We start from the raw sequence: 24,952 nt of genomic DNA, 5'->3' as shown, positions 1-24,952 counted from the left end.
AAGGAGCTGGGCATAACAAGACCAAGTGGAGCTCACCATGTGGACATGACAAGACATCCTCACCTTGGTGGACACACTGCAAGAGGCAGAACTTTTTAAACAGAAACCAGGTCGCACATCTACTGCATTCCCTGGCTTCCGAAATGACTTGTTGGCAAAGCTCGATCACAAGGCACTGTGGACGTGGATGAGCAGCAAACTGAATGAATGGTGCAGTGTCCTTTGAGTTATTTGTACTGTTTGTCTAGCCAGGTAACACCCATGCTGCCTTACAGGCGACCGTCAATGTTGGTACGGCGTCTTCAAAAAGGTGAATGCCAAAATTATTAAAATAAGTTTTACTTAATTACTTTTCTATTTTCTTGCTTTGAAATAGTTTGTTATTCTAAGTCATTGTCCTTCATTAAAATCATTTCCTTTACCAAGCTGTCTCTTCATTAGTTTTCAGGGAACACATTACAACATGTAGTTTAAAAATGTAAAAAGTATTTATTCAGAATGATATTTACAATATATACAAGTGTGCAGTTATTTACAATTATTTACAGTGGCTCTGTACTTAATCTGATAATGGAAGCATGGATAAGCCTGACTCGATGCTGCTTAGAGAGGTTTCAGCATCCTCATCCTCAACATCAAAATACACTGGAAAGTCCATGTCTGGTGACAGGTATGGTTTTTCAGGAATGTCAGGGAATTCACACACATCAAAATCTTTAAATACTTTGTGAACAATGCGTAGGATGTCCTGGCCATGTTTTAATACAGGGAGATTCTGCATGACATAAGTCATGTCAAATATCACAAAGACTTTCCAAAACTGAGTAAATTAGTACATTGCTGAAACCAGTGCAGAATGAGGCATTTGTGTAAAGGTGTTCACCTGGTGCAATCAGGCTATCCCTATACTCCTCCAAAAGCTGTCTGACCAGTCCCTGCTCTTCCAATGTGACATTTCTGCATTTGACAGGTGACAGGATTTGTTTGGGTATTTCAAAGTTGGGTTTTGGCACAGAGCAACAGTCAGAGTTACACTTGCATAATGAGTGGCAATAGGTGCAGCAGGAAAGGCCAGGCTCCACACTGGACACGTGAGGCTCAAAATGTACATACAGGGCCTTCCTAAAGCAGCCATTTAGACTTTCTTTAAGCATCGTTTTCTCCCTCGTGTTTATTGTCCAGCAGTATATGTTGACTGGTGACATCTCCACTCCTTTCTCTTTCAAGTCCTTCACGAGCCAGTCGAAACAGTCCAGTGACTCACTCGAAAGTCGTCTTATGGAGAGTCTGATGTTGGGTCGATTGGGGCTGGCAATGATGTCAACTGGGTTTTGGAGTTGGAGCGGTCTCCTGACAATTTCTCTTGAGTGCAATTCCGCAGTACCGGTGTTTCTACAAAATAAGAGAATACAAGAACAACATCACAACATGGAAATCATTTGCATTACAGTCATAGCTGTTCAGAATTGTGGCTTCAGAGCTTATGGGTTATCAACAGTCCTATTCTCTGGTGTCTCCACTACTTCTTACCTGTCAGCCCATCCCCCCGGTTGTTGTCGTGGGTTACCTGCCACCCCACCCCCCACCCCCCCCCCCCCCCCCCCCCCCCCCCACCTCAACCACCTCCACTCCCCCGACTACTCTGCCTGTACACTTGGGGACACCGCTCCTGTCCCCTGACTTGGTGGACAGATCAACAGGCACCAGCAACAGAACTTTCTTTTCTCGAGCTGTGCATTGGCCTGTGAGATACACCCTGCCAGGACACTACGTCAGAACACTCCGCTTAGGCCTACTTTTTCATACACTGAATACATTGCATGATATTTTAACTGTACTATGAAAAGAGCAATGCCAAAGCATCAAAGCGTTACTTGATTATTGCATGTAATTTTTGTAATGTCAAAATGTCAGAAAGTTTAGAACACTGCATAATCAATGGGGTGAGAGGTGTGATATCACAGTAGCAATACCATGATTAGAAAACTGCTCTTCAAAAGATTAATGAGTTGAGTGAGTTAAAGTTTTCAGTGAAATAAAATGTCTTAGGTAGGTAAGGTTAGAATGATCTGAAAAAGGTGTTAATATTACCCACCTGGTTTCACGATAGCTCTCAGTTCCCCAACCTCGCAAAGCTTTCCCTAAAAGCCTTCCGTCCTTTCTCAGCCTTCCTCCTGTTTGAGAAAAGAAAACCACAAGTAAAGTGTAGAGATGTTAGTCATTTGCAGTGGAAAATGATTGCCCTTCTGAAGTTAGGCCTGCTTAACAAATGTAGCAAAAACGTATTTTTCTCAGGTAGGCTGATGATACTTGTGCACACAACCGAGAGCTGTGCTACTCAAGTCTGCACACTGCTGGATATGCTCCAAAAATAAACTGTATTAATTAAAACAATATTTCGATCACCCTGGATCTTAATCAGGCATATGGGTAACAGGAAGGAGCTGTGGCCTATAACTTATCAGGTGACCTTATTTTACACCCGTCCAGGCAGGGCACCAAAAGGTGTCAGTCAATTAGACAGACTGGTGTCTTGACCTGTGCCTATTCATACAAAAGGCAAAACATTACATTACACTTAGGGCCTAGTTAGGGGGTAGTTAGGTTAAGCATGGAAGCTCTCTCTCTGTCTCTCACCTAAGTTATATCCCCGATGAAGATCCTGGGCATGTTTTGATAAGAATACGTGAAATATAATCAGGGGGGAGTGCATATGATAAGAACACGTGAAATATAATCAGGGGGAGCCCATGGGGCTATACGTCTGAATCCCGTGCAGCCTTAGCTTCTTCAACTGCAAGGAGTTTTTGGATTTGCGCACCCTACCCAAACGACTAAAGCTGTGCTACTTAAGCCTTTACTCACTGTAACATTAAATTGATATCGAAAATGAACCCATAATGTGACATTGTGACAACCACAGTAGGTACAGACATAAGGACAATGATATCAAGAAATAACACTTACCATTTATATAAGTAAGATGGACTTCATCGACAACTACGCCGATCAGGTTGGTCTTGTATACATCGGTGGCTAGCATGTCCTCCCACTTCGCGCTCAGCCAGGCCTCGGGACTGCCAAACAGAATCTTATAACGGCATCATCTCTCAATCGCCGTTTCATCGTCTTGACCCAGCTGTGTTGCAAATATTCCAAGGTCGACTGCGTCCTTTATTTGGTCCTCCACCAAAGCTATTAATGGCGAAACCACAGCAACGACCGGGGTCTCGCAAACCCCCATTACCTAAGTAACCAACGGAGCGAGTTGGTAAATCAGACTTTTACCAAATCCAGTCGGTAGTAAGGCTAACACAACTTCCTTTCCGCTGACAAACGACTCTAACGCTAAGCGCTGTTCGTTTTTCAAAGCGAAATTACGTTCCAAACTATTCAAAACACTGTCCAGAGCTTCTCCGAAAGATTGCTTCGCTTCGGCTGCCGCCATGATGGATTCGCGAAAAAACTACTAGCAACCAGAAATGTTCTAAGCTATGAGATAGCCGTCTCTCATTGGCTCCCATTATAGCCCCGTTGGCGCACGCAGCCAAGTAAAAGATGAATGGGAGCCTATTGGGCTAAATGGCTCAGCAGGGATTTGTGACGATTCTGTTCTCTGGTTTGTAAAGATGTGTGCACATTCTGTACCTTATCATGGAAGTTGTATTAGAAGTGAAGTTAAAGGTTCCTGACATGGCTTTGTTCTCCCAAAGACGTGTTAGTTTTGTCCTGCAACACGCTAGCATTCGGCTAATACCTGCTGGCTGAGGAATCTCTGCGACTATTCACGACCAGAGCTGACGAGAGACGTACTCTGACTGATCCTCCTAGCAGAGACATCTACGGTCACACACCTCAACCCCCACCACCGTCCAACATGTTAATTGAAGGTGCCCAAATTCTTAAGGATGAGCGCAGTCATTTCCTTTACCCCATGTACACATGCCGCTTTTCCACCACCTTAAATGCAATAAATAACAGGTGTCCGCAACAATCCTAACATAACTTTAAACACATCGACATCTGAAGTCAGACTTAAAACTACAAAACAAATGGCGTATGCCGTAAAGTCGATTGTCACGTGTTATGTCATTGCTATAGTTGAAATAAGGGTCATTTTCACGAATCTAACACTTGACAAGATGCAAACGTGTCGGCAAATGCTTTCACTTACTCATATCTATCGAACGCGACTTCATTGTTTCCAGGGAAAAAATCACACGGGCAGATAGTTCTAAGAGAAGCGTACAGCCCCATTGGCACCCATTCATTATTTACTTGGCTGCGATAACATAGCTGCAGTGCCACTCCTGGCCACACCAGCTAGTTGTCGTTCTTGTACAAGATTCCATTTTCTTTGTAGCAACTAACTTCCGTTTGTCGAGTAGTATGCGTCATCGTCTTTCGTGCCTCCTCGCTCTGTGATTGGCCCCCGTTTCGATGTAAAGATTTCTGCCTTGGTCCCCAGGCTGTCCAGCAATTCGAAAAGAATGCGCAAGGCAGCATGGGTACTCCCAGGCTATTTGTGTTCTGCCATGTATCGAATATTCGAAAAATAATAATTAGAAATTAACAAATATGAACGGCTGGAACATGGTGCCAAAGTGTTGACCAAAAATACTGAATAAGCCCAAGATATCGCAAAACACGGCCACTCAATGCAAAAGCGTGTGCTCAATTTGGGTCTCCTAAGGGGGCGTTGTCCCCCACTTCTTCTTCTCTTTTTGAGGTGTTTGCGCAAGACGTGCGCTACCGCCATCTACAGCGCTAAGGGGACTTCATTGATTCTCAACCTCAGGACTCCGAAGGTCTCCTAACCAAGGTCTCCTAAAGGGGCGTTCACCCGACATAAAGTGGATACCGGAAAGGTGGTGGGCCGTTATTGGCGTTAACGTGCTGCGATAATGTGAGACTCTTATCGCGCGACAAAGAACATATCACACGTTAATCTATTCTCAAAATATGGATTTGGGGATCGGGGATGCGCGTCACCATACACTGAAAGAAAATATTCGTTGGATTTACATGATTTTAATGTGTACATCGGTCCCACACAATCCAATTGTGTAAGGTCAACATGATTTCTTCCCCTATTTTTATTGTGTAAGGTTTAAGTGATTTTATCACCTTAAACGGAGGTGATAGGATCACCTCAACCTAACACAACTTATTCATGTTCCAGCATCATAAAAATGTGTTGGAACTATGTGATTTTTTTAAATAGTCACAAAATGTTTTTTTCACCTAAATCAGAGGTGATGAAATCACTTTAATCCTAAACAATTAATTAGTATTCCATTAAACAGAAAATATGTTGGAAAAACACAAAACTTTGACATAGTTTGAAAGTATTTTTTTCATGTTTATTAAAAGGTGATGGAATCACCTAAATCATGCATATAGCTACATTTCAGTAACATGATTCTTTAGTCTCAATCCATCCACCCCCGCCCCCCCCCCAAATATAAAAAAACAAAACAAAAAAAAACATATAGTAAACATATTAGGTCTAGGCTATACAAATGCATTGCAGATCACAATTTGATGTATATGCATGTGCAAACAAAAACAACAAAAAGAGTCAGAAGTCTGTGATGAAATGTATTGACTTTCACTGTACGCATGTAAAATGCACACAGATATACAAAACATAAGCACAGTCACAAATAACTGCTACTCTTAGACCAATCAACGAGCAGGGTCTGTGAACAAAAAGAAAGTCCAATTCGCTTTAAAGGTGCACTGTGTATTATTTTCAGTAGTTTATTTTGAGATTTCATGCTGCCCATGCACAAATGTTGCATTTTTCATGAATATTTACCACCACCAAACTTTAAGTTGTCGTTATGACTGGGGAAATTGCTCTTTCCATACATGAAAAGGGGGATCTTCTCCACTGACTGTCATTTTGAATTTCTAGAAATACAGATTTTTAGTAAACATTTTCGTAATACATTTATACATTTTCGTTTATTACTAAGTAAATATTCATGAAAAGGACACAGTTGGTAATAGGCAGCACCGTTTCAATGTGCAGCATAGTTGCCTACTCTGGTCACCATCCTACACAGTGCACCTTTAAGAAAATAATTTGTTTGGTTGCTGTGAAAAAGTGCTCTCTGGCTGGATTAGCATTCATGTGAACACATCGGGCACAAATAAAATTCACTCTACATACAGTTATTTTAGCTCATTGACTAAGTGCATTAGTCCACACTTGTAGGTGTGCGTTCATGCGCGTATACTGTATGCATGTGCACGTATAATGTATGCATGTGCGCGTGCATCTGGCAGTCCACCATTCATTTGGTTGTCCTCTTTGGTGACCACATTTGTGTCATTACCCAGTCTTATTTAAGTCTAGTTTTGGTATTTTGTTTGTCTTTAGTTTGGGTCAAAATCAACACAGTACGTACAAAACATATGCACACTCAAGTGCTATTCTTAAACCAGCAAGGAGCTGGAAGTGCATACAAGCAAATAGATCTCTAGAAAAAAGGTACATTTCACTTAAAGAAACAAAAATAACTGCTGTTTTTTAGTTGCTGAAAAAAAAGAGTCCTTTCCGATTGGGTGTCACGTGTGTGACAGACATACACTAAAACTGACAATGTCCAAAGGGTGGGATGCCCAATCTTCTGTCAGAGCAGATTCCAATTGTGATGTCTTCAATTCCTTCGTCTACGGCAACTTCATCCATGACCTATTCAAAAGAGACAAAAGTAAATAAACAAAAATTAACCAAGCCATTTGAATTAACAAATAAATCAACATTAAGCTGGGCAGTAGGTTACTGCAAAGTCCAAAGCATGTCCTCTGTTCCACTGTCAAGATTTCCTCAGTTCTAATTCTGATGTGGGACCTGGATGATGATTTAACGCTGGTGTGAATTGGCCTGAAGTCGTCAAATACCAGAGCCAAAGCTGTGTAGTTGCCTTCATTCTGCAGGGATGTCAAACTCAAACCCAGGGCCAATTGAGACCCATGAAGTAATTTTATGTGGCGTGCAAGATCATTGCATAGCATGACAAGACTTTGACATGAAACTTGGTGTGTCATAGGAATACCAGTGGGCCCAGGTCAATGAAAAAGCTCACTCTCATATGGAACAACACCCCAGGTCTACTGTGTCTCCTTGGCTGGGACCTACAAGGAGCTTGTAGTAGACAACCAGTGATGCCAATCCTCTGTTTAAGATGTTTCAGAGCACAGAGATGTAAGGGTCAGCTCGTCTCAATTAAGAGAAGAACAAGTTTCATTATACAGGTACGGTATATACTGTTCCTTGCGAGGAGACTTTGAAGGAAAAGTCTACTGCATTGCTCTTTGTGCATGCGTGCAGTAATATGGCATGCAGGGCTTGTCTGTCAAGGGGCTGAAATAAGAAGTTCTTACAGTTTTCCCCATCTCAATAAGTTTCATTGATAACTTATGATTAAAAATAAAACATGCAATATTCTAGGCAGACATACAACGGGCAATATAATGAAAAGCGTAACACAGCTGGTGCACTCTGTCGACTCTGATCTCCCCCCCCCATCAGAGTGAAAAACATGTGTCAACAAAGTGCTCTCAGATATTATACCCTTCATTGTAGTGCTCATTTTGTTTCTACATAGAAGATATTAATATTTCTTTTTGTTTAGCTGCACATGAATTGTGTAGCAAGTGTATTGAAATAAGGAAACCGTGAGATAGCTTGCTCACTTTCAACTGAAGCCTCTCAATGTCATGTTGAGCATAGCACAATGCATACAAATAGTGTCACACTCCACACTGAGAGTGGGAACACCAGGGAGGTAGTCATCAACACTTCTCAGATCAGATCATCTTGTCTCAGATAACTCCAATTCTAGTACTAAGCAATAATCTAATATTCACTGGTCAGAGTACGACAACATTTAAATAAAAAAATTTGAGAAGCAGCTCCTTATACCACTGGAATATTTAGTCACCCCCATTCAGATAACAGCTAATTTAAAGCAGGAGTCAAGTTGTTAAGGTGCACTGGGTAGGGTTGTGGCCAAAGTGAATGCTTTACCTTGTGGACTTCGAACAGTGCTGGCCATTGCAGTGGGACTGGTGATTCTTTTCAATTCAGCACTGATCTGAAAAGACATAAAGAGCCCAAAGGATTTAACGATCAAATCATTAACATTAGGAGAAAGCCACACACACATTCAAGAAAGGAGATAAAACGCTGTAATTCACAAATAAAAACATTAAAGACAATCCGAATTGAATGTCTTACCTTGCGAACTTTGAACAGTGCAGGCCACTGTGCCAGAAGTCCTCAGAAATGGTGCATCTTGTACAACTTAAAGAAAGAAAGAAAGAAAGAAAAAGGAGAACATTTGTAACCTGTGCAGCATGAGTTCTGGAAATAAACTACTTAAAAAATCACTCTCTGCACCTTTAAAATCGCAGACTGTATCATGATCTGCTTCAATTGTCATGGTACATGTTGGTGAAATTCAGATTTCCAATATTGACGCCATGCATCCAGCCTAAAACCATGTCTGTCCCACTACCACTACTTGACCATGAGCATGGGACAGTTTACTTTGTACTACTCACTTGGTTAACACCACACATGCTTGACACCATCCGAAAAAATGTGTTCATGTTGGTGTCATCAGACCAGAGGACATGGTTCCAGCAATCCATATCTGAAGTCTGTTTGTCTCTGATGAAACCATGATGAACACATTTGCTTTAGATTGTTTCAAGCATGTGTGATAGTAGCCAAGGGAGAAGTATAAAGAAAACAGTCCCATGTTTACGGTCAAAAATGGTGGTGGTACTGATTTGTTTTGGGATTCTATGAATGGCATCAACATTGGGAAGCTGACTGCCACCAAAAGAAACATGCATATGAATGTACTGGTACCATGACTACTAAGGCAGATCATGATCCTCTCTATGGGGTTTTAACATGCAGGGGTGTAACTCAATAGTTAAAGGCTTTCTGCTCAGGAACCATCAAGTAGACAGGCGAAAAAGACAGAAACTTACATCAGCCAATTCAGCAACAGTTGCTTGGATTGCAGGGGAACTGTGGTGATTATTTTGAATTCAGCACTGATCTGAAAAGACATAAAGAGCCCAAAGGATTGACAAATCATAAACATTAGGGAAAGCCACACACACACACACACACACACACACACAATATAAAAACCTTAAAGACAATCAGCATTGAATGTCTTACCTTACAGACTTCGAACAGTGCAGGCCACTGTGCCAGAAGTCCTTAAAGAAAGAAAGAAAGAAGGAATTGGTGAGGTTAAACATTTATAAACAGCACAGGATTCGTGAATGAGGAGCATGCATTCTGTAAACTAGGCTACTTGTAAACAATGCTCCACTTAAAAGAGGAAGATATAGGCTAAGTAAAACGAGATAACAAGGCAGTGCATGCTTTGCATTGCACCATAAGTGCAAGTAAAAAAAAGTGCTATGCAGTTTGCACAGGGAATTGGATGAAACATGTGGGAATAGTATCCTATTTATTGAAGTGCATAGTATGCATAGTATGCACTTCAATAAATAGGATACTATTATACATGTTTCATCCAATTCCCTGTGCAAAGTTTAAATTCAGGTTATATGCACTCTATCTAGGTCGGTTGTTCTTTGACTTCGTGTGCAGGAAAGCTTACATTTGATTAATCTTCGGTTAAGACCACAAGTGCATGTGTGCATTAAACACCTGGGTTGGGTCAAAAAACAAAAAAACTTTAAAAATATACTTGGCTTAAAATGAACACACCGAAACGACGCCAGCCCTCTGTTCTCGTGAGCATGCAACGTGTTCGATGAAGTTCTAGTTCGCTGTGCACCCCCACCACCCCTCCCCCATTAACGGATCAGACCCTCCCGCGCAAATATAGCTATTAACTGAAGATGACCAGCTAGATTGTTGTACAGTAGCAGTTTTTACTACATCCTTTGAATATCCTAAATGTACATATTTTCCATTCTTTTCTAAATTAACATGATGCATAGCCAACTTCATGTGTTTGCAGTGCACCTGTTACTAAGCAAAGAGCACTGCATGGGTAAATGTAGTAGAGTCTAACTTCACCTTTGGCTCAGCTTGCACACACAAAAGACACAAGAGCAGTTCTACATCGCCCACAATAACTGAAAGTAATTCAGTTACTTACTCAATTTCGTGTAGATCTTCACACATGACAACACTATTCCAGCGAGATGAGACTGAAGAGTAGGACCGAGCTGGCTGAGGCGAACGGCTATCTGGCTCTGAAACTTTCCGGCTTCTTCTTGTCTTAGAAAGTGGTGCACTAGCGCCACCTCAGGACTGGAGGCCACCCCAGACACAACTTAATCATGTTCATTCAAAGCATTAGAAACATGCAAATTCAGCAGTCTCCAAGAACACATTATCCTTATTTGATGAAATCATGTTTACTCAAGGAATGTTAATGAATCGTTTTGCATCTATTTACTTTATATAGGTTAATTCAAAGACCCGCCATTCCCTCTTTTTTCAGTGTAGCGTTCGATTGACAGGCGCTTTCAGACTGCCCTCCAGTCGCTTCGCCTCTCCACCTGTTGCTCAGCAGACCTACTAAATATGAACAATGCTTGCATGCTGTAAACATTCATCTCTCTGCCGTGGTAGGTGTTGCTTTAGTGCTTTTTCATATGTGGTATACTAGAGCAGTGTTAATTTCGTGATGAAATATTTTCGTCATAAATATTCGTAACGATTGTTTTTCCCCTGATGACAATACAACGATGACGAAAAAAAAACAGCATGCGTTTGTACGAAAAATATAACGATATTGATTAATATTTTCGTCAAAAAAATTAAAATGTGACTACAATACCACCCGAGACGAAAACCAATAGGAAGCATTTTTGTTAATATGTCACTGAAACATTGGAAAAGAATTGCCTGCTCTTTCGCAAGGCGCGACCCTCATCTGCTTCGCATCTCCTCCCTCCCTCACACACACACGCAGCAGGCACAGTGACAGGCAGTGGCCGTGACCCTTTTTTTAACAGCAGTAGCCTACTTTTCAGTGCAATCCTGGCTGAAAAAATATTGTTGCCCATTTATCCATGACGAAGAAGTTTAAGCAGTCATGAAATAGGTGGTGGTGCTGTCGCACAGTAGCAAACATCTTTCTCTGCATTTTTGTGGAACTTCTCCACTCCCTGCGCTTTCATGAACCTGCTACCCGACGGTCGTTGTTTGATCTTTTTTCAATGTTCGCAGGCTAATTTAAGGGTCTATGCGTAGGCAAAAGCCTTCTGATAAGAATCACTTTAGTGCCGATCGCAAAGGATTCGGAAGTGTGGAGTTTTGCGACTTGTTTCAGTCAAGGACACTGTAATAGGAAGTGAACGACCCTTCCACGCTTTCAAATGAGTTATTGCAATAATGTCTTGCGAATGCATGCAACCATGGACACAACCATGTCAACGAGAGCGCGTATCACGTGCCATCACAACTTTGCATCAAGCAAATAATATGCAACAGCTTGCAATACGCGCACGAGAGAGAGAGAGAGAGAGAGAGAGAGAGAGAGAGAGAGAGAGACGTCTTCCAACAGGTGCCGTGCCATTGTAACGCCTGCATGCACCACTGTACCCCGCGACGCTCTTGATTACTGGTATACCCACAAGTAGGCTATTTTTTCATAACGTGCAGTCCCGTTTTCCCCCGAAGGCGTTCTAAAATATCGAAAGAGATCCATGAGTGTCGCGGCCATGATTTTTTTACACAGAGTGTGCATCCCAATATGTGACCTTGCCTCCTTCAGTTGTGCTTGTCTCCTCGTCCCGCCTCCTGGCCCCTCCTCCGTGGAGAAAACGTTAAAGTTTCCCAGCTGTCATCCTCGCCACAACAACTTTTGAGGGACTGTTTTTCATTCACCATCCCAATTGCAAATGAGAAAAAGACTTAACAATTGAGCTTTTGCAAGATATTGAAATATAATGCTGTTGTCAGTGATGTCATCATGACGAGAAGCAAGTGGAGGAGGCAAGTGGAGGAGGCAAGGTCACATATTAAAACGCACATTGGACGCACTGGCTTATAAGACGCTCTGGCAGTTTTTTACAATATTTTCTTATTAGCCTACAATATGTTATTTTAATCATTGATTTCCCCAAATGGTATTTTAGTTTGCCAATTTTATAGAGAAGTGTAGACAAGAGGAAATAATGTAATAGCCTATTTTAGTCGACTAAAATTAATTTAGATTTCGTCGACTAAAATTGTATGAATTTTAGTCGACTAAAACTAGACTAAAACAAAAATGATTTAGATGACTAAATTGTGACTAAAACTAAAATTACATTTTCGTCAAGAGACTAAAACTAAAACTAAATTAAAAATTCCTGTCAAAACTAACACTGGAGGAGAGAGACGTTATTGTTTGAGGTGAAGAAGACATTATTGTGTACCAGCCCAACATAGCCTCACGCATTGCATAGAACACAAACAACAGTCCTGTTCCAGAAATCTTGCCTGTGCCATAATTGCAAAACTGAAATGGTCAATATCTACTCTCGCTGAATGTTTGTGTTATGATCGCGCATTTGCGACTCATGTCAGACGGTAATACACCTCGCGGTTGTTGCGCTTGATATAGCCAACCTCGCGGTTGTCGCGCTTGACTTAAAAAAAACCAAATTCAAACTGAATTAATTTGGAGTTGTAACTCCGCTGGCATTCTAACGCAGAGAACAACTGTCAGGTTTAGGCCAAATCGATGTGGGCCAGTGCTTTAGGGTCTAGAACTAGCTCTAGAAATCTAGTAGCCTGGCTCTGACTTTGCTGTACCTGCTGCGCAGCTCCTCCCTCTCTAAAGGAGCCGCTGCCCTTTTTAACAGTCAGTGGCAGATTCATTCTCTCTCTCTCTCTCTCTCTCTCTCTCTCTCTCTCTCTCTCTCTCTCTCTCTCTCTCTCTCTCTCTCTCTGCCCATTAGAAATGCTGAATTGTTGAGGTCATTTTGTTTAAATAGTCTAAATGTTTGATAGATGTATCTGTATTTGCCTCTACAATTTATAGCACTGTTCATTTTGAAATGTCAGTATATTATGACTGTAAATGCTTCCTAACATACTCGAAACACTTTTCAAATATTGCAGTGATTTTTGTTTTCATCACCAAATATCAACCATTTTTTTGATGATGAGATGCATTTAGGAAAAAAGAGATGAGCTCTGGTCTAATGCGCCATCTTAAGAAACCCCTTAGATTTTTTTCGTCATTATTTCGCTAGTGTGCCTATTCTGAATGAGCCATTTTGATATGGATTAATCTAGATTAATTTCATAATTACAGTGAGATTAATCCAGATTAAAAAAATTAATCTATGCCCACCCCTAAAAATGACGCTTCTTGTTAGATCCATTTTCTTTGTGTTGACTGATGGATCAGTAGCCATCTTGTAAGTCAGCCATCTTGAAAGCGTAGGCCTCAATAAGTAAATCAGTTCATGCACCTTGTATCTCAATAAGTAAATCAGTTCATGCACCTTGTATTAGCCCATAAGATCTGGTCAAAGGCAGTTCACCCATTCAAAAGGTATCTCTCAAACTAATTCTGTGACTTGCACGCAGACTCGCTTACGGCCGATGATCGGAAGAGTTTGGTTTTTGTGTGAATAACTGATTGGAAGCATCTCACTCTACATTTCTATTCTAGTGGACCTGCCGACTCCCAGTCTGTCACTGGAGTCTGATGCATCTCTGATCTGGGGTCAGTCTGTCCAGATGAACTGCTCCATCTCCACAAAGCACCTAGGTGGGGTATTCACCCTGCAGCAGCCATCTGGCTCATTCAGAGACACCAAGAGCACCTCGACACGCTCTGCCACCTTCTCCATTCCTCAGGTGGACTTCATCCATGAAGGAGCCTACTACTGCCAGTATCAAACACGAGTGTCTGGCAGAGACTTCACATCCCCTTGGAGTAATACCATCAACATTACTGTATCAGGTGAGATGTTGAATTTTACCATATCTAAGTTTGTGTTCTGCCATGTATCGCATATTAGAAAAGTAATAAATAGGAATTGATTAAGAACGCCTAGAACTTGGTGCCAAAGTGTTGACTGATGGATCTGTAGCCATCTTGAAAGCATAGGCCTCAATAAGTAAATCAGTTCATGCACCTTGTATTAGCCCATAAGATCTGGTCAAAGGCAGTTCACCCATTCAAAAGGTATCTCTCAAACTAATTCTGTGATTTGCACGCAGACTTGCATATGGCCGATGACCGGAGAAGTATGCTCTACTGCCACTGCGTTAATTTCAGTGACTATTACAGTGTTCCACTGGCAGAACAGTGCACCTTGAAGTTTTGTTTACATGGGTTTGTGTGAATAGCTGATTTGAAGCGTCTCAAACTATATTTCTATCCTAGTGAATCTGCCAACTCCCAGTCTGTCACTGCAGCCTGGTGCATCTCTGATCTGGGGTCAGTCTGTCCAGATGAGCTGCTCCATCTCCGCACAGCACCTGGGTGGGACGTTCACCCTGCAGCAGCGCTCTGGCTCATTCAGAAACACCAAGAGCACCTCGACACGCTCTGCCACCTTCTCCATTCCTCAGGTGGACTTCATCCATGAAGGAGCCTACTACTGCCAGTATCAAACACGAGTGTCTGGACGAGACTTCACATCCCCTCAGAGTAATACTATCAGCATTTCTGTGACAGGTGAGATGATGAATTTTGACCATATCTTACTTAGTTTGTTTGGTCATGTATCACATATTAGAAAAGTAATAATTTGGAATTAATAAATAAAAACGGCTGGAACTTAACTCCAGAAGTTAATTAGTTCATGCACCTTCTATTAGTATATGAGATCTGGTCGAAGTTCATCCACCCATTCAAAAAAGGAAATAATCAACAAAAATCTGTGTCTTGCACACTGACTTGCATACGGCAGATAACCAGAGTAATATGCCTCCAGCGCCACTGCCTGCATTTCAGTGACTAGTACAACATTCCACTGGCAGAACGGTGCGCACCTGTAAGCTTTTACATGGGTTTTCTGTTAAAGTTGATTTGAAGGGCCTCTATCTACATTTCTATCCTAGAGAGTCTGCCAACTCCCAGTCTCTCACTGGAGTCTGGTGCATCTCTGATCTGGGGTCAGTCTGTCCAGATGAGCTGCTCCATCTCCACACAGCACCTGGGTGGGACGTTCACCCTGCAGCAGCGCTCTGGCTCAGTCAGAGACACAAAGAGATCCTCGACACGCTCGGCCATCTTCTCCATTCCTCAGGTGGACTTCATCCATGAAGGAGCCTACTACTGCCAGTATCAAACACAAGTGTCTAGCAGAGACTTCACATCCCCTCAGAGTAATACCGTCAGCTTTGCGGTGACAGGTGAGATGATGGAAAAATATGGTGTCATATGTAGGACAACTTCACACACAACTTACACATTTACTTGAAGTTTAAAGTGATACTGTCCCATTTTTGGAAATAAGCTTATTTTACACCTTCCCATGAGTTAAATAGCACATTTTACATCCATGCTAGCAGTTAACATTGAGTCCCATGACACCTAACTGGTCTCATAGGAGTCCATGTTAACTGCTATTTGGAGGTAAAATTTGTACTGCCGTACTCAGAGAACGGTTGAAAGGACAGGAGAATGGTAAAGCCCTACTATTTAACTCAAGGGAAGGTGTAAAATAAGCTTATTTCCAAAAATGAAAATTCTGTGCTAAGTGAGTTTTGATTCTGATGTCCATGTGGCCATCTTGAGTTTGGACTTTTTTGATGAGTTGATGAGCCATTATTATCCTGCCCCCCATTCCCCCCTCAGTGTCTCTGGTGCAGCCCAACATCTCTGTAGTTGCCCCAGATGGAGGGCTGTTCTGGGGGCCTCAGGGGCCAGAGGTGACCAGGGGCCACAGCCTCTCCATCCTCTGCTCTACTGAAGCCCAATACCCAGGAGGCTCCTTCCACCTCCTCTTGGACGCCTCCAACAGCACCAGGACTCAGAGCGCCCTCAACCACTCAGCCTCCTTCCACATCCCTGAGATAGAGCACTCCCACCAGGGCAACTACAGCTGTGTCTACCAGGTCACAGTGTCCAGCCGCACCTTCAACTCAACACAGTCCGAACCACTAACTCTCACTGTAAGAGGTGGGTGGAAGATCTTACTTTATGGAGAATATATTGTTTTGTTCAGTAGCTGTGGACGTTAGTTAAAGAAACTGTTCTCCTACCTTGTTCCAATTGCCCATGATTAAGACAGTTAAGTCTACATAGAATAGAGAATGAAACACAGAATAAGAATATAAGGATATAGATAAGAGTATAGAACAGTTTTGTTAAAAAACCTCTCCAACTTGCTTATGATTTCAGTTTTCCTGGCCCCAATCATTTCCTCTGTATTAGTCTGTGGATTATTCCTACTCATCACGACCTCTGCTGTCATCTACCTGGCCAAGAGGAAGGACGAGGCCAATGAGGAGAGCCTGCCTATGGCAACGTTTGCTCCTGGTGAGTCAGAAATGATCCCCTCAGTGTAGGGGTGGGCGATATGACGATATAAATCATGAATCGTGATATCGAGTACAAGATCGTCTCGAATCTGTCAAAGTGGAGAAATGGTGCAGATGGTTTTGTAGTGAGGATGTTAACTATGAGTATCAAAGTAATGTTTACTTACTTGTATTGTTGTCTTCACTTTTATTCTTTACATTATTGTATTCTAATTGTGCACTTTATGAGAGTGTCATCATTGTGTTAGGATTTTATTAACTGCAAATTACAAATTGCAAGCATATCAAAATTGATTTTTGTTGTTTTTATTTTTTGGATGGAGGATCGTGATCAATCAAATCAAAATTGAGATTTTTGCACGTAAATGTGCGTTACGCCCCTTTATGGGGGAAATCAAACCGAATATCTCTAGGGCTGTCCCGACTATTCAACGTAATCGATTATGTCGATTGCGTAAATAAGTCGAAGTGTTCAACATACCGTCGATTACGTGATTTGCGCAAAAAAAAGTGATTTGCGCGAGTCGCGAGGGAGACGTGCTAAACAGAAGCGGAGAAAATGGCAGAGGCTGAACATCCGATGGTGTCAGTGTCAGACGAAGATGAAGGTAGCAGTGGCACCACTAATCAACCCAATAAATGGACAAAGACATCTAAAGTGTGGCGATATTTTAAAGACAAGGCACAAGACTTGGTCGTGTTTCTGTTGGAGACTTGGGGCAGAATTCTCCCGTCTCCACTTAAGTCGGTTTTACGCACGCATTTTTTACGCGGTCTTATCTTGCGCGTATTCTCCCCTCTGGAACGTCGCCACACCCCTCGCGCTTAACTCCGAAAAACAGCGCGTAGCCCAACATGGGCGTGATATACAGTTGAGGACGATATTACTAGCCCCCCTCCTGAAATTAGACATATCTCTTCATTGATCATTGAGAATGATCATTATTAATAAATGTGTGTTATTCTGGAAACAAATACACCATGGAGATAGTATCCAATAAGTTACATTTGGACTTTTCCATTTTCACAATGAGTTTAAGCAAAAAAGTGTAAAAATAGCAAGGACAAAATTATTAGCCCCCTTATCATTAATAGTTAATACAGTGCCATTTATGAACAAAAATTGACACCAGGCACTTTGATTAGTTGTTAACTATGTTGGCACATGTCCTACCAGGGATTTTGGCCCATTTTTTTCATGGCAAATAGTTAAGCTGGTCCAAATGGCATGGATGTTGAGGATGGACATTCATTTTCAGCACTCTTCAAATACTATCTAAAGGATTGAGGTCTGAACCACTCCATGACCATGGTTTTAGTATCCTTGAGGAACATTTGAACTATTTTGGATGCAAGTTTTGGGTTATTATCTTATTGAAAGATCCAGTGAAGATCTTAGCTCCCTCTATGAGCATATTTTTGCAAGGTCACTTTCCACATTCTATCATAATTTTCAGTTTTTATGGTGCCGTACACCCAAACAAGGTTTCCTGTGGCTGAGGCTGCCACAGAATGATGCATCCGCCACCATGTTTAATTGTGGAAACCATCTTATTACGATTCAAGGCCTATCCCTTTCTTCACCTGACAGAAGCAGAATTCATGCATCAAAGCAGGTGCAATTGAATATCATCAGATGAAAGCAGAGATGTTCAAAACTCATTTTTGACTTTCAAATGTTCACAGGCAAAGCTCAGTAACACTCTGATATGCACTGCCTTTAGTAAAGGGGTTCTTCTGTGATGATGGCCCCAAAGCCCAATATGATGACAAGCCCTAACAACTGTCTTTCTTGGTGGGGGAAAAAACTCCAGGTGAGGCCAGGTCAATAACAATCATCTAGGCAGGTGTCCAATGCTTCTTTGGTCTAATGAGGCCAAGCAGTTTCTACAGTTACACACAGTGGTGGGGCATCAAGTTTAGTCTGTTATTCAGCCTCAGACACAGGGAGTCTGGGTCTGAATCTGGATTGCTGGGTCTTCCAACAACATTGTAACCCAAAGCATACATTTAGATTAGTTCAGAGGTTCTTCAAGGACACTAAAACCATGATATTGGAATCACCCGCTCATAGTCCAGTCCTCAATCCCACTGAGAGTCTGTGGTTAATGTCTATGCTCAGCATCCATGCGATTTGGACCAGCTAGAACACTTTGCAGTGAAGAAATGGGCCAAAATCCATAGTGGGGCATGTGCCAACCTAGGTAGCAACTTATCAGAGCCTGTTGTCAGTTTTGGTTCATAAATGCCGCCATATTGACTATTAATGATCAGGGGGCTAATAATTGTGTCCTTGTCATTTTTGCCCTTTTTTGTTTAAACTCATCGTAACAATAGAAAAATCCAAATTCAACTCATTGGACATTATCTCCATCAGTGTATTTGTTTCCAGAATAACATAAACGGTTAATAATGGTCATTCTTACTGAGAAATCAAGAGAAATGTCTAATTTCAGGAGGGGGGCTAATAATATCGTCCTCAACTGTATGCTAAATGGGGGGATGAGTCTCTGCCAAGTTCATCAGTTGTGGCTACAAAGAAACTATGGAGCATGGATTTTCTGATCAACCATGTGAAAACCTCGGCAGTCCATTGAGATCCAACACTGAACTTTAACTTTGAATTTAAAACCACGTGCCAAAAGTCCTCTTGCAAAAGCGTTCCAAAACCTAACCTCCGCTCCTTTTCACAAACACATAAGGCAAGTATTGGAGGTGGGATAATGAGATGGAAACGCGATGTGTCCCTTTGGCGGGAACTCAGCTGAGCGTTTTGGTGCGCAACAGGTTGATTGAAATAATAAACATGATTAAACGTTTTGTTAAAAATGGAGTTTGCGTGTTGCCTGGACAATTCCGGAAATCAAAAAGTGATTTAAAATGCTGATCATTCCCACAGTTAAACAAACACATAGTAGGCCTATTTGCTGACTTTTAAAAGTGTTTCTCCGCTTCTCTGTACAGCAACGTGGCATTAAAATAATTGGAAATATGTGGATCTCAGCTGTCCGTCAGCATATTACACTTAGGCTACATGCATGCTGAAGAATAAACAAGGAAATCGATCGTCATGAAAAAACGGAGACTTTATATTCTGTCGCAGACATGGGAATTAATTGGACATGGGCATGCAATGCCACGCCAGGACTTAAACGCGCAGCTGATGGGGTGTAATCGAGACCAGAAGCGAAATGCCAAAGACATGCTCTGATAAGTAGGCCTACCTTTTACGTTTAGCTGTAATGACATTCAGGAAATATTTTTTGCCTTACAAAAACAGATAGGACAACCTGTAAAATACCTCAGTATGTGGTGGTTTTGTATGTCGGGCATCAGTTCAGAAAGTTTAATAGGTTACATGCACATATGCACGAGTTCCAATAAATCACAAAAGTGGAGGAGTTGAAATAAAAACCCTTTACTTAACGTCGTGGCTACAACATAGTAAAAATGGTGAAGGTTGTTTTTGAATAGGCATACTTTAGGTGGCTGTGAGGACGACTGGAGCAACGGTCTTTAGTCTGACGTGCCTTGTCAATTTAGCCTACTTGTGCGCATGGTGCAACCTGCAACGAGGTGTTTTTGGTTTTGGTTACCGTCAAGACAACATGATGATCCTCATACTGATTAATTAATTACCTGCTTTTGTTTGTAAGTTCATCGATATGAGAACATGCTTTGAGCAGCTGGTCATATTTTGTCACAATTAATGTAGGATGAAATGTGGAACTGTGAATGAATTACGATTTGGACTCACGCTGACGGTAAGGAACATCAACAAAGCATACCGTGTAACATGTTCAAAATGCGAGCCAAGCGAGCATCAAATGCAATATTACATTTTACCTCATAGTGGCGCTCGACCTTACGACAGCCCTTTGATGCGCGTAAAGGCAAACACGCTTAAGTGGACGGGAGAATCCGCTTAGGATTGATTAACATGGGGAACTCCCTGATTTTGGCCTGGCCCCACCCAAAGTGCGCAAGTGATGAAATCGCGCGTAAGCCCCGTTTACTCACGGGCTTGAGTAAGCTCGGAGGCGCTGTTGCGCGCTTTTTTTGACTTAAGCGGGTGGGAGAATTCCGCCCTTATATATTGAGGAAGTGGAAGTTTATCAGATCGAGACACGGGGTAAATATTTCATGTTGCTTTGTATACTGTCGCTATGCTGGCGGCGTGCATAGCAACGACAGGGAGATAAAGCAATGAATCGTAATGTGCCTGTTATAGACGCCAATATTCAACACCTTTAGGGTGACAGTGGTCGGGGTGTTTGTAGAAGAGCCTGTATACAAAGTAAAGTAAAGTAAAAAAGTAAATGAAGACAAAAGAAGTGTGCATATTACTGCCAACAGCGGGAGGAGTGGAGTGAGAGGAATGCATGGGCCTGATTCAGAAAGGTCCCTTCTCCCCGGTGCACGAAGTGCACCTCGCACTATTCAATACTGTTTGTGCCGACTGCAGGTCTAAATAAATAGTAATACTATTCTAATAATATAATAATACTCATAATTATGTCGTACAATTACGAACTGGGTCTATATTAGCAACAGAAGGGGGATAGGGACCAGCTGGGTTTTGATGTGTCAACAGAATGACGTGGACAGAGTAGCCTCAAAGTTCTTTCCTCGTAGGCTACTCATAAAATCTCTGGTAGGCTAGCCTTTACCCTAACCTATAGTGGCCCGTATTTTTTTCCACTTTCCTAATACTGTATAACTTAGGCCTCTTCATATATCAGTAAATGTAGGCTAATAAGCTTACTTGATTTGAACTAAAACAAATAGATATTATATTAGGCCTGTATTTATTATAGTCTGTGACTAATTTATAAAATATTTTTTCGAAATCATTGCCCTAATAGGCCCTAGGTGAACTGTGCTTTATTTGTCTATTATTTTTCAGGTCAAAGTTAAGTGGCATATCACAGTTTTTCCCTTCCAAATAAATAAATAATCGTTTGATAATCGACTATTCAAAAATAAATAGTTGATAGAAAAATAATCGTTAGGGACAGCCCTAAATATCTCATTAACTTACATGCTACATCGGCTGGCCTAAATGAATACAGTCCATGCTTAAACCACATCCATATTATTTGAACAGCCGGCAACACAACACGTTTTCCACATTTTACGCGTGAACAATGCTTGTCTACAGGTCCTTGTATTTAGTTTATTCTTTCCCAACACCACCAATTGACTTGCATTGGCTATTTTCCCCCATAAAGGGGTGTAACGCACATGGAAAATGTCACACCATTCATGAGTATGAGACACACAGATCACGGATATACCTGTTTACTCGTAAGAACTTGTGCTCCTCACATCAATTAGGCAGTTGCATGTGGGTGGCATCCTGCGCTCTAATTCATGGCTGAAGTTGTCGTCTACCATTATACAGCCTACAGTAGATCCTGGGACTCTACCCTAACCTCAAGTACATGTAGACTCAGTCACTTTGGATGAAAGCATTCACCAAGTATAATGTAATGCTATTGTGTTTTTTCCCCCAACACAGCCGTATCTGGCACTGGAAATAGCTCTGAGCACGGGCCAGATGCCACACCTGCAGATGACAACATCTACATGAACACAATGGAGCTTGCTGACAGCGGCCATTGCGGAGGCGCAGAAGATGACTTGGAAGATGACGACTATGAAAATAGCGAAAAATTCAAGATTTCAACTGGCATAGACAATGACCATGAGGAGGATGACATCTATCAGAACCATAACTGAGAGCTTGGCGGGATCTGTGAATTTTGTTTTACTTAATTTTGTGCTTCCTGCTTAGGCTGTTTCTGCAATATGGATGTAGTGTACTTATACTAGAGGTGGGGAACCTTTTTCAGTCAATTAAGTTTTACAATACTCAGGGGACCCAGAGAAGGTGTGGTCTGTTTTAAAGGTGTATGCCTTCCATTTAGGCTCAAAGTGCGGGAGGAAATCCTGATTTGTGTTGAAAGTACGGCCCTTGGAGGACTTTTACGGCCCTAGGAGGAATTTGAAGTGGCCTCTTGAATGAAAAAGGTTCCCCACCCCTGAGTTAAATGATTAAGTTTTACGTTTGTCCTGTACTTCTAGCCATGGCTGCACATGCAGCATGAGTGCACATGCAGCATGAGTGTTTGTACAGTACATTTAACCCATTGGCGCCTGAGCCAGTTTTTAGAAAAGGTCCCCAATGCCTGAGGGTTTTTTGAGATAAGAAAAATTGGTTGAAAACTCCTATGAAAAATTCAATATCTCAGCCTCTGGAACACATATGGACATGGGACAAATTGCATTTAAAAGGTAAAATCCTCTGCTTTCACGGGATTATGTTCATTCAGCATTAACACTAACACTTATTCCTTTAAAAAAAAAAATATCTCATAGTCTAATGATTGAAAAACGTTTCATGTGCTTTCAGGATAATGCTTGATGCTATTTATTATAAGCTATTAGGCTACTATTGCTACTGTTACAATAGCCGACTATAACTAGGCTGAATCATAATAATAATTATTATTAGGCCTATAATTATTAGGCAGTCATTTCTGCCATAAATCGGGGGACATTTGTCTGATACAGCCACTTGCTCTCCCACCGGCGAGTATGGCCGTTTTATTCCTCCAAACGTTATGCAGAGAGACCGATGAGCAATTTCATATCCTATTTTGAGACGGGGCTCCACTTTGAGCTGGATGTGTGGCCGCGCGTCTACAATTCGCATGTCTACCGTTGTCTGCCTCACCAATAGGTTATCACCATATCCTAAAGTTCCTCAGTGAAAATATTCTGAAATATATCTGAAGGACGTGCTTCCTCAGATATTGGCACCTTCGCCAATTGCCCCGAGTGTCGGAGTGAAGTTTTGGTAACGTCGGGGGCGAAATCTAGCAGACTGTCTATTTGGAAGCCACTCGCCCACATCTTCATGCGGCCGCGGCAAATCACACTCCTGCTAAAGGGTCTTCAATCATATTTCCTCTCCTCGATTAAAATTTCTTCATTACCTTTCAACTGAACATCACGTTCGCTGTAACAGCGTGTCTTGCGAACCACAGCCTTCTTCTTTTTTTTTTTTTTACCTGTGTGAAATGGCTACAACCCACGTCTGCTGAAGCAAGCGTGGTTGATTGCGTTTGACATTTTTGTCGACGAATCAAACTTTTTTTGGCTACATGATCTTTAAAAAAAATCGAGAACACCCACCTCTTGTGTATTTGAACAAAACATTGTGCATTGCATCTCTCATGCGTCTTGAAAATATTGACAAATCAATAATGTTGCGTTTTGCAACAACCGGCGTCAGGGCCAATGTTGCGTAACGCAACAACCGGCGTCAATGGGTTAAAGGCATACAATTCAATTACATATGCTACCAAAGACTTTGCATTGCCAGACAAGGAGAGTGGCTGGAGGAACTTACAGGATAAGTGCACTATTTTGAACTCCTTTTCTTAGTTGTCTGCAGTGCTTTAGAGTCCCACTCATCGTTGACTTGCTTCTGTCTCTGTTAAGCTAGATTCATGCTCCTTCCTGTGTCTGTGCGCAACCACGCCCCCGCCGCAGATGTTCTGCGCCCGTCATCGAGTGCCTTAAAAAAACCCTTACTATCCGTTTTTTGCAAATATATATACAGTATATTACTTCATTCACAAAATGGCAAATAAAAAATGCATACTTTCAAAAATGAATGTTTAGGGTGTTCTTAAGAACATATTTGGACAAGCCCATAGGCGGCCACTGCCCAAATTAACCAATAATGGAGACAGCAGCAAACATCAAGAATTGGTGAGGGGGGCTCTAAAGCATTGCAGGCAACTCAGAAAAGGGGTTTAATGTTAAAAATAGCACACTTGTCCTTTAAGCGGAGTTGTGAAATTAGCTTTTTTTCCCGAAATGCTGTAATGTTATAACGTTGTACTACTATGGGCAGTCATGAGCGGTTAGGGCGTCAGACTTGCATCCCAGAGGTTGCCGGTTCGACTCTCGACCCGCCAGGTTGGTGGGGGGAGTAATCAACCAGTGCTCTCCCCCATCCTCCTCCATGACTGAGGTACCCTGAGCATGGTACCGTCCCACCGCACTGCTCCCCATTGGGTGCCACTGAGGGCTGCCCCCTTGCCCGGGTGAGGCATAAATGCAATTTCGTTGTGTGCAGTGTGCAGTGTTCACTTGTGTGCTGTGGAGTGCTGTGTCACAATGACAATTGGGAGTTTCCCAATGGGCTTTCACGCTTACTGATAATGAGGAGAAACTAGTGTCAGCTAGTGGAGACATCGGTTCCAAATTGACAAAACTAGTCAATCACTGGTTTTAAAACCAGTTTTTGGGATTTTTGTATTTAATATAGTATATTCCTTTTTAGAGCTACTAGGACATTTTAAAAAATGAGCCGGACACAAGGGTTGTGTCATATGTTATAGGCTATATTTAAAGCCCAAAAAA

General features: G+C 41.9%; 2 protein-coding genes and 1 long non-coding RNA gene across 5 annotated transcripts; 1 reads left to right on the top strand and 2 right to left on the bottom strand.

Moving 5' to 3' along the window:
- Nucleotides 1-773: 773 nt before the first annotated feature.
- Nucleotides 774-3,440, bottom strand: LOC134454275 (uncharacterized). The gene is made up of 3 exons (XM_063205189.1): nucleotides 2,968-3,440; nucleotides 2,096-2,174; nucleotides 774-1,392 (listed from the first exon to the last, which is right to left on the bottom strand). The coding sequence occupies exons 1-3, from the start codon at nucleotides 3,041-3,043 to the stop codon at nucleotides 795-797; spliced, it is 753 nt and encodes a 250-aa protein (XP_063061259.1). The 5' UTR covers nucleotides 3,044-3,440; the 3' UTR covers nucleotides 774-794.
- A 2,457-nt stretch (nucleotides 3,441-5,897) lies between these two features.
- LOC134454276 (uncharacterized) lies at nucleotides 5,898-10,257 on the bottom strand. 3 transcript variants are annotated; one of them, XR_010035819.1, is made up of 6 exons: nucleotides 10,170-10,257; nucleotides 9,212-9,252; nucleotides 9,016-9,086; nucleotides 8,252-8,317; nucleotides 8,042-8,108; nucleotides 5,898-6,703 (listed from the first exon to the last, which is right to left on the bottom strand). It is a non-coding gene; the product is annotated as an uncharacterized LOC134454276 (long non-coding RNA). The 3 variants fall into 3 exon arrangements; XR_010035818.1 differs by lacking the exon at nucleotides 5,898-6,703 and having other exon boundaries at nucleotides 7,551-8,108; XR_010035817.1 differs by lacking the exon at nucleotides 5,898-6,703 and having other exon boundaries at nucleotides 7,551-8,317.
- A 4,840-nt stretch (nucleotides 10,258-15,097) lies between these two features.
- Nucleotides 15,098-22,655, top strand: LOC134454274 (uncharacterized). Its single transcript, XM_063205187.1, has 4 exons — nucleotides 15,098-15,382; nucleotides 15,828-16,151; nucleotides 16,374-16,511; nucleotides 22,035-22,655. Exons 1-4 carry the CDS (start codon nucleotides 15,157-15,159, stop codon nucleotides 22,253-22,255), a joined length of 909 nt encoding a protein of 302 aa, XP_063061257.1. The 5' UTR covers nucleotides 15,098-15,156; the 3' UTR covers nucleotides 22,256-22,655.
- The last annotated feature ends 2,297 nt before the right edge of the window (nucleotides 22,656-24,952 follow it).

This window comes from Engraulis encrasicolus, chromosome 8 (genome assembly GCF_034702125.1).
Source record: "Engraulis encrasicolus isolate BLACKSEA-1 chromosome 8, IST_EnEncr_1.0, whole genome shotgun sequence".
Lineage (NCBI taxonomy): Eukaryota > Metazoa > Chordata > Actinopteri > Clupeiformes > Engraulidae > Engraulis > Engraulis encrasicolus.
This window is presented reverse-complemented; position numbering and strand designations above follow the sequence as displayed.

Excerpts from the sequence above, each read along its gene's own strand:
- LOC134454275 (XM_063205189.1), bottom strand. The coding sequence starts at position 3,043 with ATGCTAGCCACCGATGTATACAAGACCAACCTGATCGGCGTAGTTGTC. Across the intron at positions 2,175-2,967 it reads CCATCTTACTTATATAAATG|GAGGAAGGCTGAGAAAGGAC; the intron begins GTAAGTGTTATT and ends TTTCTCAAACAG. Across the intron at positions 1,393-2,095 it reads GAGAGCTATCGTGAAACCAG|AAACACCGGTACTGCGGAAT; the intron begins GTGGGTAATATT and ends CTTATTTTGTAG.
- LOC134454274 (XM_063205187.1), top strand. The coding sequence starts at position 15,157 with ATGAGCTGCTCCATCTCCACACAGCACCTGGGTGGGACGTTCACCCTG. Across the intron at positions 16,152-16,373 it reads ACTAACTCTCACTGTAAGAG|TTTTCCTGGCCCCAATCATT; the intron begins GTGGGTGGAAGA and ends TTATGATTTCAG. Across the intron at positions 16,512-22,034 it reads TATGGCAACGTTTGCTCCTG|CCGTATCTGGCACTGGAAAT; the intron begins GTGAGTCAGAAA and ends CCCCCAACACAG.